This window comes from Octopus bimaculoides, chromosome 1, assembly GCF_001194135.2.
Source record: "Octopus bimaculoides isolate UCB-OBI-ISO-001 chromosome 1, ASM119413v2, whole genome shotgun sequence".
In the NCBI taxonomy this organism is placed as follows: domain Eukaryota; kingdom Metazoa; phylum Mollusca; class Cephalopoda; order Octopoda; family Octopodidae; genus Octopus; species Octopus bimaculoides.
In genome coordinates, this window is record NC_068981.1 from 162,709,137 (window position 1) to 162,729,202 (window position 20,066).

At 35.2% G+C, this 20,066-nt stretch overlaps 1 protein-coding gene across 1 annotated transcript in view; it reads left to right on the top strand.

Annotated features, from left to right (window-relative positions):
* Positions 1–20,066, top strand: part of LOC106874217 (histone-lysine N-methyltransferase EZH2) — a 182,264-nt gene that overhangs the window by 107,478 nt on the left and 54,720 nt on the right. The window contains exons 3-4 of the mRNA XM_052971199.1: positions 219–273; positions 16,352–16,396. Coding sequence (XP_052827159.1) covers positions 231–273; positions 16,352–16,396 — 88 coding nt within the window. The 5' untranslated portion in view covers positions 219–230. The remainder of the gene's footprint in view (positions 1–218; positions 274–16,351; positions 16,397–20,066) is intronic.

The window sequence follows — 20,066 nt, forward strand, 5'->3', positions numbered from 1 at the left end:
ATAACCACAATTTATCAAATAACCAATTTTGGCAAAAATATGTATGTATAAATCTTTATTCTGATAGCCCACCTATTAATAGAAATGTGCCTAGTGATTAATTTTTTTTTCTGGAAATTTCTAAATGAATTTTTAATTAGTAACTTTTTTTTTTATCATTTTAAGTCAGTAATTTGGCCCTTATTTGCTATACAGCCCTTTATTTAATTATTTTTCAGATTCTATAGATAATGGAGAACAGATCAAAACCTACAAATCAGGATGAAACCAAAAGTAAGTCATCAGCTTGACAAAAAATCTTGTTTCTTTTTTTTTTGCTCCTTTTTTTTTTATTGTCTGTTTTTATATTGTCTTTTTATTTTTGTCTTTTATTTTGCAAAACTAACACATTGCAATTTGTGATCAAAATGAAGAAATGAAAAAAAATAAATGAAAATTTTCTAAGAAGGAAAAATACCATTGACAATTAAACAGTATTATAAAAATTATTCTTATTCTGTCTAGTTTATAGCATAAATCCTGGTTACTATAAACAACTAATTCATTTGGTAGTTCTTTAAAACAAAGGAAAAAATTCTGGCAGGTAGGTGTGAGGTGGTTCTCTATACTGTCATTATTGTGTGTGTGTAACAATCATAAAGTAGCTGGTTATTATTTTCTTTAACCCACTACCTACCAGTGATCCCATATGAGATCACTTAAAAATTACAAATTTCGTAATTATCTAACCTTTTTGCTATATCTACTAGGTATATTTCTCTGATATTCAAATGAGGTTTGCTAATTTTTCACCCAATATCTCGCTTATTTCTATTTAAAATGTTATTTTGATCATTCCAGCGTGTTTCTAAAGCTGTTTTATGCTAGAAATCAAAGTTTCATTAAAAAAATTCCAGTTAATAGAATTATGGGAGGTAATGGGTTAATATGACACTTAATTGTAATTAAGGTGCATATACTTTTGAAATCTTTTACTGCTTTAGTCATTAGACTGCTGCAGGCTTGGGCACTGTCTTACAGGATGTTTGTCAGTTACATCAACCCTTGTACTTATATTAGTGAAAGTGTGTGGCCTTGTTGTTAGGATGCTGTACTCACAATCTCAAGATTGTGGGTTAGGTTCCTGGATCAGGTGGAGCATTATGTTCTTGAGCAAAACACTTCATTTCATGTTTCTCCAAGGTGTCCGATTCAAAGGGAATGTTGTGTTCTCAGTCAATATATGTCATGGAAACCAGGTAACCTGCTTTATGAGTCCCGGGACTCTATAACAGCAATGTCCAGTGGGTTGATGATGAGGAGATCTTAGATCATCATCATCATCATTTAATGTCCATTTTCCATGCTGGCATGGGTTAGGCAGTTTGATTGGAACTGGTAAGCCAGGGAGCTGCACCAGGCTCCAGTCTGTTTTGGCTTGGTTTCTACAGCTGGGTACCTTTCCTTATGCCAACCACTCCATAGAATGTACTGGGTGTCATTTACACGTCACCAACTCTGTGCCTTTTGTGTGTCACCTGCATGGGTGCCTTTGTGTGTCACCAGCTTGGGTGTTTTTCACCTGTCCCCAGCATTGGCTACAACTACGATTTCACTTAGTTTAACTTGTCTTCTCAAGCACTGCAAATTACCAATATTTTATCAATCTGTATTTATCGAGTGGAGACTTGCAATGCAAGACTACTTTTTTTTTTCTGTCCTTCAGTACTACTCTCTCTCTCCACTCCCACCCCCAGCTGAAGGAGTCTTGTCTTGCAGGTTACTTAGTGACCTCATTGCTGCTAGTATCATGTCAAAAGTACCCAGTGCACGAGGTGCTATGTCAAAAGCATCTAATACATTAGAATGGGCATTCAGCTGTAGAAACCATGCCCTAAGTAGACAGCAGGAATTGGTGCGGTCTTCTAATTTACCATTTCCAGTGAAATTGGTCAACCCATGCCATCATGATAAACAGATGTTAAATGATGATCATGATGCTATTTATTGAGCGGCTAAGTTACCTTTTGATATAACATCAGTTTTGTTTAAAAACAAAAACAAAAATGTAAAGAAAATGGTAGTATTGTGTGAAACATGAAAAACAAGAACAAATGAATATTTCCAAAGTTGGTGTAGATTTGTAACTAAATATCCGACATCTCAGTTATAGTTTAGTTCTACTGAATGTTTTCAACTACAAATTTCATTGTTTATCTACTGACCTTCAAATACTGCTTTATTTCTTTTTAAATTGTTATTGTTTACACTGTTGTCATTGTCATCATCATCATCATTGTTGCCATCAGTATCATTGCTTTGAGGTGTGAAACTAATTGACTTGAACCAAAGTTCTTATTGAACAAACGAACAGCTGAAGATATTCCAGCTTTGACTAGCCTGTCTTTCTGAATATCCAGAACTACATTGTCCAACAAGATTTTTTTTTTTTTTTTGCTTTTTTAAAGATAGTAGGTCACAGTCTCGGAGAGATTCAGCTGCTGTTTCTAGCAGGGCAAGCAACTGTATTGATAGTTTCCTCTTGACTTGCTTTAATGTCTTTTTTCATAAATGCATCCATTTATTTCAATATCATTGAAGAAAAGGAACTTTGACTAATCCCCCTTAGACTTTATTCAGGAAAATTTTTCTACACCCACGTTCCTAATTCCTCTGCCCCTGTTCACTTCTGCTCCCCTAGGACATTGAAGGACCATTTTGATGCCTCATTTCTTAGCGGCCCCTACTGATTATGCTTACCCTCTCTTCTAAATGGTTGTAGCCATGTAGCTCCTCTGCAACAGGAACATGCTCTTCCCCCTCATCTAGCATAAAATCAGCACCACACTTGTGGTTCATAGTCTTACAAGCTTTGTGGCAACCTCACTTGTGCCAGTGGTACATAAAAGCACTCTGTATATACTGTAAAGTGGTTGGTGTTAGGTGAGATACAATACAGTCTTTGAATCTATCAGATCGTTATTAGTGCTTGTTGATAGGGACAAACTTCATTGAGAATTAAATCAAGATTTTAAATTTTAACCCTTTAGTATTTAAACCAGCCACACTAGGCCCAAATATTCTATCTGTTTTATATTCAAACTGGCCAGATCTACACCTTCCCTACAATGTCATTCCGGAAATAAGCAATCACTACATTGAAATTTCAAAGCTATGAAATAATGCAAAATTAATTCAAAACAATGTGAATAAATAAGCATTACATACAACAGAGTAATCTGAATGTTAAGTGGTTAAAAATTGATTCCTTAGTGTTAATTGTTCTGAAAGTGAATTCTTCCAGCTAGTTGTCCTGAAAGTGAATTCCTGGAATATTTTTGTGAGCACCAATATTTGGAAAGTCTTTCATTCTTAATCATGCAATAATGTGGTTTCTGCATTAGCGTAATAGAGTTATTGAGATTGAATTATTTAAAGTAAAATCTGACGGCATTGCCATTAGCTGGTGCTAAAGGGCTTTGTGTGATCTAATTCTTTTGCCATTAGATGATATTAAAGAAAACCTGATTCTTTTGATATTTGAGATTAATGTTTCAAAATTGTAATTGTATTTTAGAATTCTTTTTATGAATACTTTTGAAGGGTATCTTCCTCTCCAATAAAGTACCAAACTGCATTCTCATGCTTATTGATTTTTTTTTTTAACCTGATTTCAAACGCTGTTAGAGAAACAAGCATGAGGTAAAATACCTGTGAAAGAATTTGAATGGTTAGGTGGTCTTTAGATTAAAAGGCTGCATATAATATATGGTGTGGAACTTCAGAAGAAAATAATTGTTTGATTACAAATTAAAAAGGGAAGGCTGCATCTTCTACTTTTGGTAAAAGATAAGTTATGACTTGCAAAATTAGTAACAGAATAGGTTCTCATTGTAAAAGTAAAAGAGAAGAGAGAGGACAAAGTACGACAATAGAAGAGAAATGTGAAAACTTATTAGAGAAGAACACTTTTTCATCTGAATAGATACTTTTCTTCTGATGATACTATACAGTGCCAGTGATTGAAGAGACACTTGAGACACTTTTCCAAATGAGTGTCCCCCTTCAATGAAAATAAAGTCCAAACCATCATTAATATAAATGATTAGTAATACAACTTAGTGTATTTGATGATATAAAGACACACAGGCATGTTAGATGCACCTCACTATCAACAGTGCATATTCATGAGAAAATGTGTCTAGTGCATTAATGTATGTAATATTTAAAGTGATCTAGCAGTACATTACAAAACAATACAAAAACATTTACTGTATATAAAATGTAAGTTAACAGTACAGCTGAACATAAACGCAAGGCATCACGACAATGAAAATAGCCTGCATGATTACTGTGATAAAACCTGCAAGAAAAATCAAAGCAGAATAATGCATTTTATAAAAAGCATGCATAAGTAAATGTTATTATTATGGAGTCAGGTTTGGTAGAAGAGACTGTCTGGATTAACCCTTTTGATGTCAATCTGCCTAAAACTAATCCTGGTTCTATGATACAAATTCCTATTTTAAGCTGATCTAAATTGAAGCTTTCCATCAAAATTTCATGCTAATTTATGTTCCAAACACCAGCTTAATAACGACAAAGTTATTTTACTAATTTCTTCATTATTTTCAAAATTAGTTGAAATGAAAGCAGTGCATTTCCACAGAAATTTAGTAATAGAAGGGTTTAAATTAACTTATAGTAATGAACATCAGGGACAAAATTAGCTTATGAGAAGCCCAACTTTTCATATAGGCCCCAGGGTAATTTATTTAAGCATGTAGGGTTGGGGATGTGTCTTGTATGCCATCAGATATATATGTTTTTAGTAATTTATTCAAAGGCATGTGGTTTAGTGGTTTAGGCTCATGATCATAAGATCATGGGTTCAATTCAGGGACAGAGTAGCCTGTAGTGTCTTTAAACAAGACTCTTTCACATTTCTTTAGTTTACTGAGATTAAAATGAATATCAGAGACAGTTAGCCCTGTTGCGGACAGACATTTTTTTTTTTTTTTCAGTGAGAATCTTCTCTTAGTCACTCGGAGACTGGGATAAACTCTGGTGGAAACCATTGTTATGATTATGTTGTTACATCACAAAAGTTGTTGAAATAGGGTGAGGTTTGCAGTTATTTTCTTTTTTAGCTTGGAATCACCTAATATCCCATTTTTTGGAGTATGTTTAGTTGCTTCTTATGAGGTGAGATTCAGGAAATGTTGTTTATGCTCAGGTGTGTTGTTGTGGTTTAACCCAAATTTGTTATTGAGTAGACCTACGATCAAAGACATTCTCTAGTAAGGGCATCTCTGTTTCTATCCTTCTCCACCCTCAACCTTGATTGACATTTTCCAGCATGCAGAGGGTATGATTTGAAGGAGATTTGGTAGTTATTTCTACCTGCTTAAATGACCACATAAAGGCTCCTTGTGGGCTCATACAGAGTTGTGCAACATTTTAAAGTAAACAAGCAGGTCACATGAACACATCATCATAAGTCTAAAAACGTATAGTGAGGCATCTATATCTCAGTTGACTAATGATCTAATCTCTCTCCATGATACTGATTCTATGACTGTGATATACACAAATCCATCTATTCATCTATTCATAATCCATAGACCTAAAGAGGCTGCTGCAGGTACATAGCAAAGTGCATTTCAGTAGGAAAGCAATCTAATGGCACCTGCTTTCTTTCCAAATATTGTTGGCTGTTGGTTTCACTATAAGACATTTTGCACTTTGACAAGTATTATTTTTAATCCTGCTGGGTACCTACTCACTTTCTTCACCTTGAAAGTGGAAGTGGTGTTGGAAAAGGCTTGAATGTTAGTCATTTCCCTGCTCACTTCTCTTGTAAAATTCTTCATCACCATTCACCCCAATATATTTATTCTCTAGAATATTATAAAATTATCATATAATGCTGTGGTGTGCATTGAACTGGATATGGTATGTTAGAAGTGAAGAATCTTGCATTGGTGACAAGTTATTATCATTTCCTCCAAATTAATTATTGTTAATGTCTGACCTGCAACATTATTTTTGCTGCACTTGGATAATCGTTGATGTAAGCAATAAACTAATATCCTGAAAAATTCCATAAATTGCCAGATATTTTCTCAATGGTTTATGGCCTTAATTTGAGGAAATAAACCTGTCCATATTTAATTAACTGGTCATGAAGAGAGAGTGTTATAGATAGGTGTCTTATATAACATCTGACTGACAACAAACTACAACATATTTTGTATAGATAGTTTATTATTTTATTAATAGCCCTACCACATCACTGAAATTTGTTCTTCAAATTTGCTTCTACCACATTGCTGGCATATATGTTTCCTGTTAGGATGTGAAAATGTTATTGCAAACGAGAAGTACCAGCTGCCTCAAACATCTAAAGCATAGATGTATATGAGGACAATGCAATAGGTATGGGTTTGGCTATATGGTAAACAAGTTTGCTTCCCAGCCACGTGGTTTTCGGTTCAGTCCCACTGTGTGGCACCTTGGGCAGGTGTCTTCTGCTATAGACCAAGCCGACCAAAGCCTTGTGAACGGATTTGGTAAACAGAATCTGAAAGAAGCCCAATGTGTATTTGTCTGTCTCATTGTCTTGACATTGTGTGATTGTTGTAAATGAGTACCATTCATTTCCAATATTCTGTAGTAATGTCTGGGTTACCCAGATAGTGTTACCCGACAGGTAAGAGTTTGCATCAGGAAGGGAATCCAACCGTAGAAAATCTGCCTCAATAAACTCTGTCTGACCCATGCAAGCATGGAAGAGTGGATATTACAATGATGAAGTCTGTCAAAAAGGAAGCCAGATTTTTTTTAAAACAATTACCATCTATTTCAGGTCCCTTCCCACTTAGGCAAGTGTCTTCTATGTATGTGTGTGGTGTGTGAGAGTTTGAAGGTTTCTTGTCTCCTAACATTGTACTCTAACTGTAAACAAACTTCACCATTATACTACTGGTGTTGGTCACTTGCAATCTTCTTTGGAAGCATGTCCAGGCATTGTACTGTGCATGTTCAAAGGATTAGAGAAAATTTCCTTGTTTGGAAACTGTTGGTGATTGACAACAGGAAGAACATCCATTCAGAGAAAATCTTGTGAAATCTGAATTTCATTTTGGCCCACACAAGCATAGAAAAGTGAACGTTAGAGTAATGGCAAATGATGTCTCCTTCAAAATTGTTCCCTCCACTACTGATGTACTGCTCCTCACCTTTTCTTTTCTTTGCAGTTTTGGAATGCATTTTCAATAGTATGCAGTTCTCAGAAAATTCTCTGACCTTTCTTCTATTGTCTGAAATCAGCAACCTTCAGGGTATCAAAAGTCTGCAGAAGCCCAATCTTAAGAGTAGGCTTAGGCTCCTGAGGGTCGGGGGGTGAGCCATCCCATGCTTTGCCAAAAAGTCATAGATAAGATGTGCTGTCTAAGCAGGCAGCATCCAGGTTTTGTTTGTCCAAGTCTCAAGCCTCTTCTTTCGTACTGCCTCTCTCAAACACCATCCTGATTGGAAACACTCACTCCTGACATTGCATTTGGCTTAAACAATTTTCTCTATGTTACTTTAGCATACAATGTTGGAAACGTCACTGTAGAAATCTTCTCCTCTGAAACAGTATTTCATCCAAATACATTACTCCATTGTCCTACTTGTATCAAGTTACCAACTACACAAACATTCTATGTTGTAGATTAATGACTGATATATCATGATGTGGCTATTATTAGACTGAAGGCCAAGCTCACCTGTATACAGTACTGCAGTCATGAGTACACTCCATTGGCTGGTTGGCATGCAATTTTAAAAGTTTGGTTTCTTTTTGGACAGACTCTGTATGTGTGTACGTGCGTGCACAACAAAACCTCCTAAAACTAGAAACCCTTTGTTAAGTATTACCCCAAAGAAGGACAATTATACTATTAAAGTATGGTGTAATGGAAACAACAAAACCATCATAAACCAAGAAATCAAGAACCCTTTCACAAGTTCAACCCAATGAGAATGCAGGACGACTTAGAATTATGAGACCATACAAATGGTAGTAGTAGTAGTAGTAGTAGTAGTAGTAGTAGTAGTAGTAGTAGTAGTAGTAGTCCCAATACCTTCTTCTGTACAGATGTATGAAAATTGTTATTTTTGTTATTTGTTGGCAGAATCAGTAAAGTGTTGGGATAAACTACCTTGTGGTGTTTAGCTACATCCTTCGATGTTCTGAATTTGAATCCTGATCACAACCAACTTTGTCTTTCATCCTTCTGGGTCATTATTTTATTGAGTATCGGAGTTAGTGTATTAACTACACCCTCCTTTGAGAATTGTCTGGCCCTGTGCCTAAGTTAGAAATTGTTATTGTTGTTGTCATCATCATCATCGTCATCATCATCATTAATTGTTCATTATCTCGGCTGTTATTGTTGCAAGGAATTTATTGTGAATAATAGTGAATTAGGCAAGATTAATTCAGGATGTCTAGTTAGGTACCACAATTCAATTTGCACTGGGGGATCAAATTAGCCTTGATTCAATTGATTATATCCAAATTTGCCTTTGTCATGTTCAATCAAAACAAATAATTACAATTATTAATCCGTTTCAAGAGACCAGAATAGCAGACACAGTAATAGTGCAGGACAAAATTCTTATGCAACATTCAGTTATGACTCCCATATTTTGTATTCCGATCACATTGGAGTTGATTTTGTGTATGTTAATCCCCCATCATCTTTAAACTATCTTATAATATACATGGAATAAAATTTCATGTGTTGGAAATGCTTAGTCTTTTGAACTTTCAGACTTGATAAAACAATTAGCGATAATAAATTATGAATTAATTTCTGTATCTCATTGTGTAATTTGTAGCCTTGCATCATTGTTAGAACTCACCCTCATCATCATTTTAATGCCCACTTTTCCATGCTGACATGGTTCATACAGAACTTGTAGCAGCTTTTCTATAGCTGAATGCCCTTCCTATTGCCAGTCCTTCACTTGTTTCCAAGTAAGGTAATATTTCCCCATGACCAGACATATTTTTCATGGAAGATAAGGGATGGACACCATTTGCATGAAGGTGTCATTCTCTTACAACTATGACACAATGTCAAGGCCAAGAGACAGTAACACACACACATACATATACAATGGGCTTCTTTCAGTTTCCGTCTACCAAATTCACTCACATGGTTTTGGTCGGCTTGGGGCTATAGTAGAAGACACTTGCCCAAGGTGCCACACAGCCATGCCTGCTATTTAATATTGAGAGTAAAATAGCAGAAACAATTGAGTGATTTGTCAAAAGATTTTTGCACTATTTATTTACATTCTCAATTGAAATCATCTATTGGTTGATTTTTCCTATTAAACCTTCTCTGTCAATAAAATTAATACCAGCCATAAACTGGTAGTCAATTTAATATTCCCCAACATTTATAACTGTGTATGTCAATGTTGGAAATTATTGTTAATCAACTTCAAAAACATGCACACATTGATGTCAGATTACTGCTGCTGGATTAACTGTGAATCAACTGGTTGTATAATGTTGTCTAGTTCTTTTATGAAAGGCTTTCTTGGCATTAATAGTTTTCTTTTGCACAGTATAATTCATTTAATTCTTTGCTCCCATTTTCTCTCTTTCATTCACACTCATAATTAAATTAAAATAAATATTTCAATCAAAAGATGATAAAATAGCTGAGTCAGGACCAATTCCAATATTTTAAAGATTCACTAATATTTTCTTGTCTTTGCGTATTTGTATAGAAGCCAAAATTCATGTTCTGTATGCCTCTGGTTATTTAGGAAACAGGAAATTTATCAATAGTTTTAGCAAGCTCATATTAACTAACTATTATTATACTTTTGTCAAGAATTGTATGGCAGCAGAAACAGTAAACTGCCAGACATGAAATGCTTTACAATATTTAAGCATGTCTTTTTCTCTTTTCCTTCCACAAATAATTGTTCTCATTCCCAACTCTCAATGGACCACTGTCCAAAACGTCAAACACACACTATATTTGTTCTTTACAGTATAAAATACTGTGTACTGTTGACTCATGTTGTGTCCACTGTTTTCTCACTGGTTTACTTAGCACACTGATACAGACACCTGGTTTATCAGATTACACTGGATCTATTATTAGTATTTATATTCTAGAGGTGGTGAGCTGGCAGACTCATTAGCATGCTGGGCAGAATGCTTAGCAGCATTTCATCCATCCTTACATTCTGAGTTCAAATTCCACTGGGGTCCACTTTGTCTTTCATCGTTTCAGGGTCGATAAAATAAATACCAGTTGAGTAATGATGTCAATATATTCGTTTTAGCCCTTCCCCCAAATTGCTGGCCTTGTGCCAAAATTTGGAACCAGTATTTCATTCATGTTCTGTTATGTTCTTAGTTCAAATCATAATGGAGGCTAACATCCTTTTGAGATAGATTCAGAAATTACTAGTCAAATACTAAGCTTCATTAAAACGATTACATGGCCTCCTCCAGAAAAACTGTCCTTGTGGTGCCAAAATTAGAAATAATTAACAGAGTTAGCAGAAATGGTAAAGCAGATGACTAAATCCATCACAATAATTTTATTTCATTTTTCTACATTATATAGTGGAAACGCTATGTGATGGGGTGAAAATGGTGAGATAGTTTTGCTATTTTCGAGATTGGGTGGATTAAGTGATGGATGTGAAGCAGCTGTGACAACAAGAGCAAGACTTGGCTGGGTAAAGTTCAGGGAATGTGGTGCGTTGTTATATGGGAAAAGGTTCTCCTTGAAGATGAAAGGAAGGGTTTATCAGAGTTGCGTGAGATCTGCAATGCTGTATGGGAGTGAGACATGGTGTCTGAGGGAAAGCGAAATGGAAATTTTGAGAAAGACTGAGAGAGCAATGATGAGACCAAATGTGTGGTGTGAAACTATTGGATAAAAGGAAGGTTGAGGACTTAATAGGGATGCTAGGGTTGGAGGAATCGGTGGAACAGCTGGCAAGGGTGAATGGAGTGCAATGGTATGGACATGTGTTGAGGAGGGATGAGGAGTAGGTTCTAAGGAGAGTGCTTGAGTTTAAAGTGAATGAGCTGCGAAAGCGAGATCGACCAAAGAAAATGTGGAGGGGACAGATGGAAGAGGAGATTGGGAGGGTTGGCTTGAGGAGGGAGGATGCCTAAAACTGGGTGAGATGGTGTGAGAGCAGTTGCTGTAAGAGTTAGGTAGATCCAGCCACCCCTGTTAACGGGGACAAACCCGGATTTAAAATATTGGGATTCATTCACTCATATCTTTAAAACATTATTTAACATTGTTTGTTTTCTTTTAATCTCTGATTTTGATAAATACAAAATGCTAGTAATATAGATAAGTCAGGATAATCAACTAAATCCCTATTCTTCAACAACTGGCTTTGTGCCTAAGAGAGAAATTACTATTATTATTTATGGACTGGCAGGATCATTGATAGTCAGGCAAAATGCCTTGCAGTATTTACTTGCCTCACTGCACATTCTTATGGAGTTGGCAAGGATTGGCTTTGCCTTTCATCCTTTGACCCATTCACATTTAGATTTCTCTGTCGAATGTAATGTTTGCTTATTCTCAAGCTGAACATAAGAAGCGTCAGTAGTGGTGTGCAAGAGAGACGATTGCGCTGGTTTGGACATGTGGTGAGAATGAATGAGGATAGCTGCGTGAAAAAGTGCCACTCCCTAACAGTTGAGGGAACCCGTGGAAGAGGTAGGCCCAGGAAGACCTGGGCTGAGGTGGTGAGGCAAGACCTTCGTACATTGGGCCTCACCGAGGCGATGTCTACTGACCATTTCTTCACTACCTTGATGGTATGTTTCAGACCATTGTCCTGCTGATACTTCCAGTTGTGGCCAAGTTGGAGTTTCTCAGCAGATTCCTTCACGTTTTCATCAAGGATCCTGATGTAATCCTCCTTTCTCATGATTCCTTGAACTTTGACATGGTTCCCTGTGCCACTGGAAGAGAAGCATCTCCATAGCATTATGTTTCCACCACCATGCTTGACAGTGGGCACAAAAGTTCTTTGGCTTGTATTCTTCTCCTTTCTTCCTCAAGACATATTCAGCATCCATATTGCCAAATAACTCCAACTTCGTCTCATCAGGCCAGGATAGTTGACCAAAAGCTGGGCTCTTGCTTCAGATAACCTCTGATGAGATGAAGTTGGAGCTAATTTGGCCACATGGGTGCTGAATATGTCTTGAGAAAGAAAGGAGAAGCATACAAGCCAAAGAACTTTGTGCCCACTGTCAAGCATGGTGGTGGAAACATAGTGCTATGGGGATGCATCTCTTTCAGTCGCACAGGGAACCTTGTCAAAGTCCATGGAATCACGAGAAGAGAGGATTACATCAGGATTCTTGATGAAAACGTGAATGAATCTGCTGAGAAACTCTGACCTGAATCCGATTGAGAACTTGTGGTGAGACTTGAAGACCTGAGCAATGGTTAGGAAACCAACCAACCTGACACCGCTCGAGGCTTTCGCCAATGAAGAGTGGGCCAACATCTCACAAGAGACATGCAGGAAGCTTGTGAACATATACAGGAATCACCTAGAAGCAGTCATAAAAAAACAAAGGCTATGCTATTGACTATTAAAAGAAGATATCAAACTCAATAAACCTAGAGCATGAATAATTTTGAACAGCCAAACCATCCAACCCATGCTAGCATGGAGAGCGGGCATTAAACAGTGATGGTGATGGTGGTGGCATTTTTTGAAAATCCATGAATAAAATAACACTGAAATGAAGAATTTCTTGAATTATGTATTGTTGTTATTCTTTCACTTGCTGGTCACATATAACTCACAAACAAACTTGACAAAATACATTCATTGCATCACAAAAATTAACAAGGGTATGAATAATTTTGAGGACAATTGTATATATGTGTGTGTGTGTATGTATATATATATATATCATCATCATCACCGTTTAACATCCGCTTTCCATACTAGCATGGGTTGGACGATTTGACTGAGGACTGGTGAACCGGATGGCTGCACCAGGCTCCAATCTGATCTGGCAGAGTTTCTACAGCTGGATGCCCTTCCTAATGCCAACCACTCCGAGAGTGTAGTGGGTGCTTTTACGTGCCACCGGCATGAGGGCCAGTCACACGGTACTGGCAACGGCCTCGCTCAAAATGGTGTTTTTTTACGTGCCACCTGCACAGGAGCCAACCTAGCATTTTGTGTTTTATATCAGATGTTTTCAACTGTTACAGTTCAATGTATATAGAAAATTTATGTGTGTATGTGCGGCCAGGAATACATTGGTGAGTGTACCTTCCTTTTTTTAGGACAACTGTATATATAGTGTGAATTAACTTAGATTTGGCTACTATTTCCAGCAGCACTTCATAAAAACATTCTAGTTTGTTCATAAACTAATTTGAGTGAAATATTCCTCGTGAGCATGTGAATTAAAGCAGTGTAAGATTATGCATGCTGCATAGAAATTTTATAAAATCACTGCTGCAGCAAAACATGTTAGATATCGAACTACTCAAACTGTGCCACTTTTAGTAACTGTGTTACTTTTAGAAATACAAATACCATTAAATGCATTTATTTCATAGTAATAATAATAACCCTTTTGTCGGACATCTGTCATGCTGTTTACATGGAATCACAACAATACCATTGTTGCTCTCTCCAGAAAATTCATAGATTCTCTCCTGGAAATTGATTTCTGCATGTTATTCTGTTTATATATATAAACAATGAATTGTCTTGGTAGAAAAGGATGCGTCATATTTGGTTATATGTAATACATAGTTTGAATCTCCATGTGGTATAAACCTAGTTTTTGCTGTAAAACTGTTTCTAACATTTTCTTGAGAATTAATTATTTCTGCTGTTTACAAAAGAGAAATGCAATAAAAATCAATTTTTAAGTTTTATTGCAAATAATGGAGTATAATGAAAAATGTGACATGGTAATGATCTTTACCTGTTTGGAATTTGATTTTTATATATATATATATATATATATATATATATATATAAACACACACACACACATACATACATACATACATAAAACAACATAATCGAGATAGATGAGACTGGCTTTATCTATGCACAAGATCAGATATTTATAGAAGGAAATGAAACTGTGTTACATTAATGCCCATTTTCATGAGCATTTGTGGTAAATCAAATTGAGATTTGAAACTAGCTCTACTATAGACACTTGTAATTACAAGCTGTTAACCCTTTGCCTTCCCTAGATATCATGTGATATGCAGGACATGTTTTCCTGGTATCCATGTGCCAAGTATGACACGCATTCCCAATTTTTTTTCAGCCACCAGAGTGGCTTGGGGATTATAAAAGGAAAGGTTTCTCTTACTTTGAGGCCTTGAAACAAGGGCTAACTAGAATTCTGAAAACAAGCATGGACATTTAGGTCAGACTTGTGAAAATGAATTAACCCTTTAGCATTCAGATTACTCCTTCAAATGTAATGATGATGCATTATCTTGTAGGTGTGACATTTTCAAAATGTGATTGCTTAGTTTTAGATATTGTAGGATAGAGAATTGAGAAGCCAGATATAGCTGGTTTTAATACTAAAGGGTTAATGTGATTAGTTGCTCTGTTAGAAATAATAGCCAAATCTTTCAAGCCACACTCTACTATATTTAAAAAGGAAAGACATATTGGAAAATGTATTTCTAGGTAACCCTAAAAACATGCTTTTGGTCAAAGTTTTGCTCCATCAGACCTGAGCTGAGCATAAACAACAGTTCATCTTTTTACTGGTTTGATACTTATTTTGTTGACCCCAGAAAAATGAAAGGCTAAGTGAATGAAATTAAAACACAGAGAGTAAAAGGCTATAACTAAATTCCCAAAAAATCTTTTTTATTCACTGTTCAAACAATCTGCTATCATGATTATATGATAAGAAAGATGTGCATGTTTTTCTTCAAGAAATTACATATTTCAGTGTCAGTAGTGGAAATTCATATTCTTTTCTTTTACTGGTTTCACCCATTGTCTAGTGCTATATATATATATATATATATATATATATATATATATAATTTTCAGCGATGAAAACTCTCTTCTTTATTATGTCTTGTAAAAAAAGGGTTCTGTCTTCAGTGTAAATGCATCAGTGAGCTTTTCTTTCCATGTTATTAGTTAAGAATTACTGGTTAAAATAACGAAATAATGAACTCTGGTGATGATGTTGCTGTATAAAGTTGATATCACAAATACTCAAAAAATAGGCATAGATATGTATATAATCACTGTGACCTGGCATTGTGTTTGCATTTAAAAACTTTTTTTTTTTTTTTTAATGGCTTACAAGGATGCACTGCATCTCATTTTGGATATTTTCCCAATTAGTTGTGGGGAAATTGTGGAAGAAATCATTACTCATGGGCTGCTGTAGTAGGAAGTGTTACGTCAGTATAATGAACTATGCTGAGGCTGGAGAGACCTGGCCTCAAAGCTTGTGCTGAAGAGTGTTAAAGGCATCCACAGGTCTTTCACTTATAAGTATTTACAATTTGACAGGCTTTCTCAGTTTTTTTTTTCTTTTACATGAAGATACTGGCTTAAGGTGCCACTCTGTTGGATCAGACTAGAACCACATGATAGTTTTTATCTATTCATTGACTGCAACCATGCTAGGACAATGCCTTGGAGTGTTTGGTCAAACAAATTGACCCCAGTATTTATTCTTTGGGGGCTTATTCTATCAGTCTCTTCTTGCCAAACTACCGATTTATGGAAACATAAACAGCCAACACTGGTTGTCAAGTGGTGGTAGGAGACAAACACACACATACACGACAGGCTTCCACACAGTTTCCATCTACCAAATTTATTCACAAGGTATTGGTTGGCCCTGCACTTAGCCATGTCTGCAGTAGATGTGTTACTTTTTTTTCTCTCATTTTTTTCTTATTTTTATTCCTGTATAAAGATTAATGAAAATGAAATATATACATATTCCACGTTATAAAGAATATCTATTTTCTTCAGAACTGTTTTATTATTACATGATGCCTTTTATTTTGCTCTTAATTAATTTTCCATTTCATATCAAACTTTCTCATGTATTAATTGTGTAATCATGTAATATGCTGTGTTTTTGTATGCATGTCTGTATGCATCTGTGCATGTATGTGCACATATCATGTGTAAATAAGACATTTCTCATGCCATGTTATATTTAAAGTAAGTCTAGAAACATTTTTTTTTTAAATTCTATACTGAATACTTATTTTTCTTTAAAACTTTTTTAAACTTTTTTTTTTTCCATTTTATTAAAATTTTCATTCAGGTGGGTTTTTGAGACCATCCCCTGTCCGGTTAGGCAAAAAGCCAGGTAGGGCTTCTCTATTAATATATCCTCTAGATATTTTCTGCCTCATATACTTTTGTTGTTTTTTTTTTCTTTCTTTTTTTTTTATTTACTTACATTATTTTGGTTTTATACATACATGTTTGTTGTGTTTTTGTTTTTTTTTTACATTTTTATATTATATAAAGTATGTATAAATATACATTGAATATATATATATAGTGTAATGTTCTGTTTATTGGTGTTATCGATAAAGAAGTACTGCATCCAGCAATAGATGAATATTTAATATACACATAATTTAAAATTGAGCTACTGTAAGTTCCATGCTTATAGTACTGAAGTTGGGTGAGTTTGTATAGCATGTCATATGCTATTGGGCAATCTGTCAGGCTCGAAATACAACATGGCTGCTCTCTGAGAAAACGTGAGAAAGAATGAAAGAAAAAGGCACATGACAAAAAGAGACTAAAAATATGCACAATGAAGGGTGTCCCCTTGGTTTATTAAGGTGGGAATCAATGATGGTTAAAGTAATTAATTCAACAGAGAATGGTTAAAGTTTGTCAGATTGTATGCTTGATCTGGAAACTCCAATCACCTACTGAATTCCAGGTATGAAATTTTTACTAAATGCAAGCATCTGGATAACTTTCTACTATTGAACTGGAGAATACCTCCCTCTCCAGATTAAGCATACTGTCATTCTCTGTTGAATGAACCACTCTAACTATTGTTGGTTCCCACTTTAATACATCATGGGAATGCAACTCTTCCTTCAGTACTTTTTCTTTATCCTCTTTTGTTATGTGTTTGTTTCTCTCAGAGAGCAACCATGTTGTATCTTGAGTCTAAAAGAATGCCCACTTGTACATGGCATTTAATACAAGGTCACTCAGCTATAGTACTATTGTTAGCATGAAACTTATAGTATCTTAATTTTAAATCCTGTGTACATTAAAGATTATATATAATATATAATGGAAATGTGATTAGAGGAATTACTCAGTGGTCAGTGGCATGAATTTAGACTGCAAAGATGAAGAAGCATATGTTAATTATTGTACAAAATAAATTCTTGTTTTCATGGAACGATCTTCACTTTAAGAGCAAGGGAGACAAACTAACAAACTCTTAGTAGTGATTGCTACCAGTTCCAAATGAAATGGAGTGATCAAAAGGAATTAAGAATTCTTTTAACTAAATTAATATGCCATTAAGTAATAAGTAAAAGTTAATTTTATTTTTATGGAGACAAGACAACAGCTGTGAATATGTGTTTCTGCCCAGAACAGCATTTTCAGAACAGCTTTGTTTACCTTGTTTTCATCCAGACATAAGACTTAGACATAAAAAAATTATTTAAGAACATATACACATATATGGTAAATGTATGAGCCAAATACTGAGGACTCTAAGCAATTGATATTCCTCCCTTGTAATTTGTGGCCTTGTGATTATTATTCTATTGTTTATTTTATATTTTACGTTAAATTATTTTTTTTTGTATTATCCTTTCCTTCTGAAATGAAATTTTTTTTTTTAAAGATTATTTTCAAATTTCTATATATATGTATATATTTCTATGTTTCTAAGTTATCTTATTGCAATTGCTAGGATAGGATTGTTTCTTTAAAAGGGGGTCAGGCTTAACATTCTTCTTTCTTTGATTGGCTCTACTTCACTATCCTCACAAATAGCATCAATAACAGCAATAATAATAATAATAATAATAATGGTTTCAAATTTTGCCACAAGGGCAGCACTTTTGGGGGAGGGGATGAGTCAATTACATCAACCCCAGTGTTTAACTGGTACTTATTTTATTGACCCTGAAAGGATGAAAGGTAAAGTTGACCTCAGCAGAATTTGAAATACCACTAAGCATTTTGTCCAGTGCATTAACAATTCTGTCAGCTCACTGCCTTAATAAATTTGGAGGAGGAGGCTTGTTGATTACGTTGACCTTGGTGGAACATAAAGTCAGACAAAATACAGAATAATAAATAATAGTAGTAGTAATAATAATCATGATAAAGGTTTCAAATTTTAACACAAGGACAGCAGCTTAGTAAGAGTGTGTAAGTTGATAACATTGACTCCAGTGCTTGACTGGGACTTATTTTATCAATATCAGGAGTATGAAAAGCAAAGTCGACCCTGGCAGAATTTGAACATAAAGAGCCAGAAGAAATGCTGCTAAGCATTTTCATTTGCTGTGCTAACAATTCTGCCAACTCACTGCCTAATAATAATCTTTTCTACTATAGGCACACAGCCTGAAATTTTGGGAGCTGCTGGTTAGTTGATTATATTGACCCTGAAAGGGTGAAAACCAAAGTCGACCTTCACGGAATTTGAACAAAGACTAAAGCTGGGAGAAATACCACAAAGAATTTTGTCTTGTGTTCCAATAATTCTGCCAATTAGTTGCTTTAATAATAATGATAATGCTTTCAAATTTTGGCACAAGGCTATCAGTTTTGAGAAAGGGATAGGTTGACTCCAGTGTTCAGCTGGTACTTATTTTATTAACTTTGAATGGATGAAAGGCAAAGTTGGCCTCAGCAGAATTTGAACTCGGAACATAAATGCCGCTAAGCATTTTGCCTGGTGTGCTAATGATTCTGCCCGCTTGCTGCCACACTAATAATAATGATAATGTCTTTCTATTTTTCTAAGTCTGTTTCTCTAACAATAACCACAATAAGTAAATAAATAGATAAAGCAGTAAAGATTATTTTAAAATCTTTCTTCCTCAAGAATTCCATAGGTTCTGTTGTACAAACACAATACACTTTATCTGTTAGCTTTGTATGCCTCCACTGGCTGTGTAAACTCTCTTTGATTATCCTGTGAGGAGACACACAGTTGGGTTTTGCAGTAGGTAGAGACATTTGATTGTATTTTTCAATTTCTGGTTCTTTCTTTATATCATATATTACTGATTGACCTTATTACTGAGTGAAAAGAAATTTCTTTACACTACTGAAGTGAAAAAAAAATTCTATACATTGCTGTAGAGAAGATTGGAGATAAAAAAATAATAAGGCTATTGGAGCATTGAATCATTACAAAATATTTACTTGTCTTCTGGTTTGTCTGGCACTTGTGCTGACAACTTTTTTGTCTACACTGAAGTTTTTGTTTTAGAACTTCTTATGGAAGGGTCAATTTTTTTTTGTTTTTTAATAACTGCTGCTTTCATAAGGAGAAATAGATAGAAGTGTTGGGTATGACTCATTCTGCAATTTAATTCACAGCTTTATTTCACTGCTTATAATAACATTTGTGAAATGAAATAAGTTTCATGTGCTGTGAAAGAGAAATGAGGTGTGATGTTTGTGATGGACAAGACCTTTCTTTGTAGAAATGAATGCTGTTGGCAGAAGAGAACCACATATAAACAGTGTGACTGATGACCAACACATACTGATGCACACAAACATGAACATATGCACATGCATCATCATCATTTAACATGTATCTTCCATACTGGCATAGTTTGCTTGGTTTGACAGAAGTTAGCAAACTGGAGAGCTGCACCAGGCTCCATTGTCTGCTTTGGCATGGTTTCTACAGCTAGATGCCTTTTTTTAACACAAACCCCTTTATGGAGTGTACTTGGTGCTGTCACTAGTACTGGTGCTTTTTATGTGGCATATATATATATATATATATATATATATATATA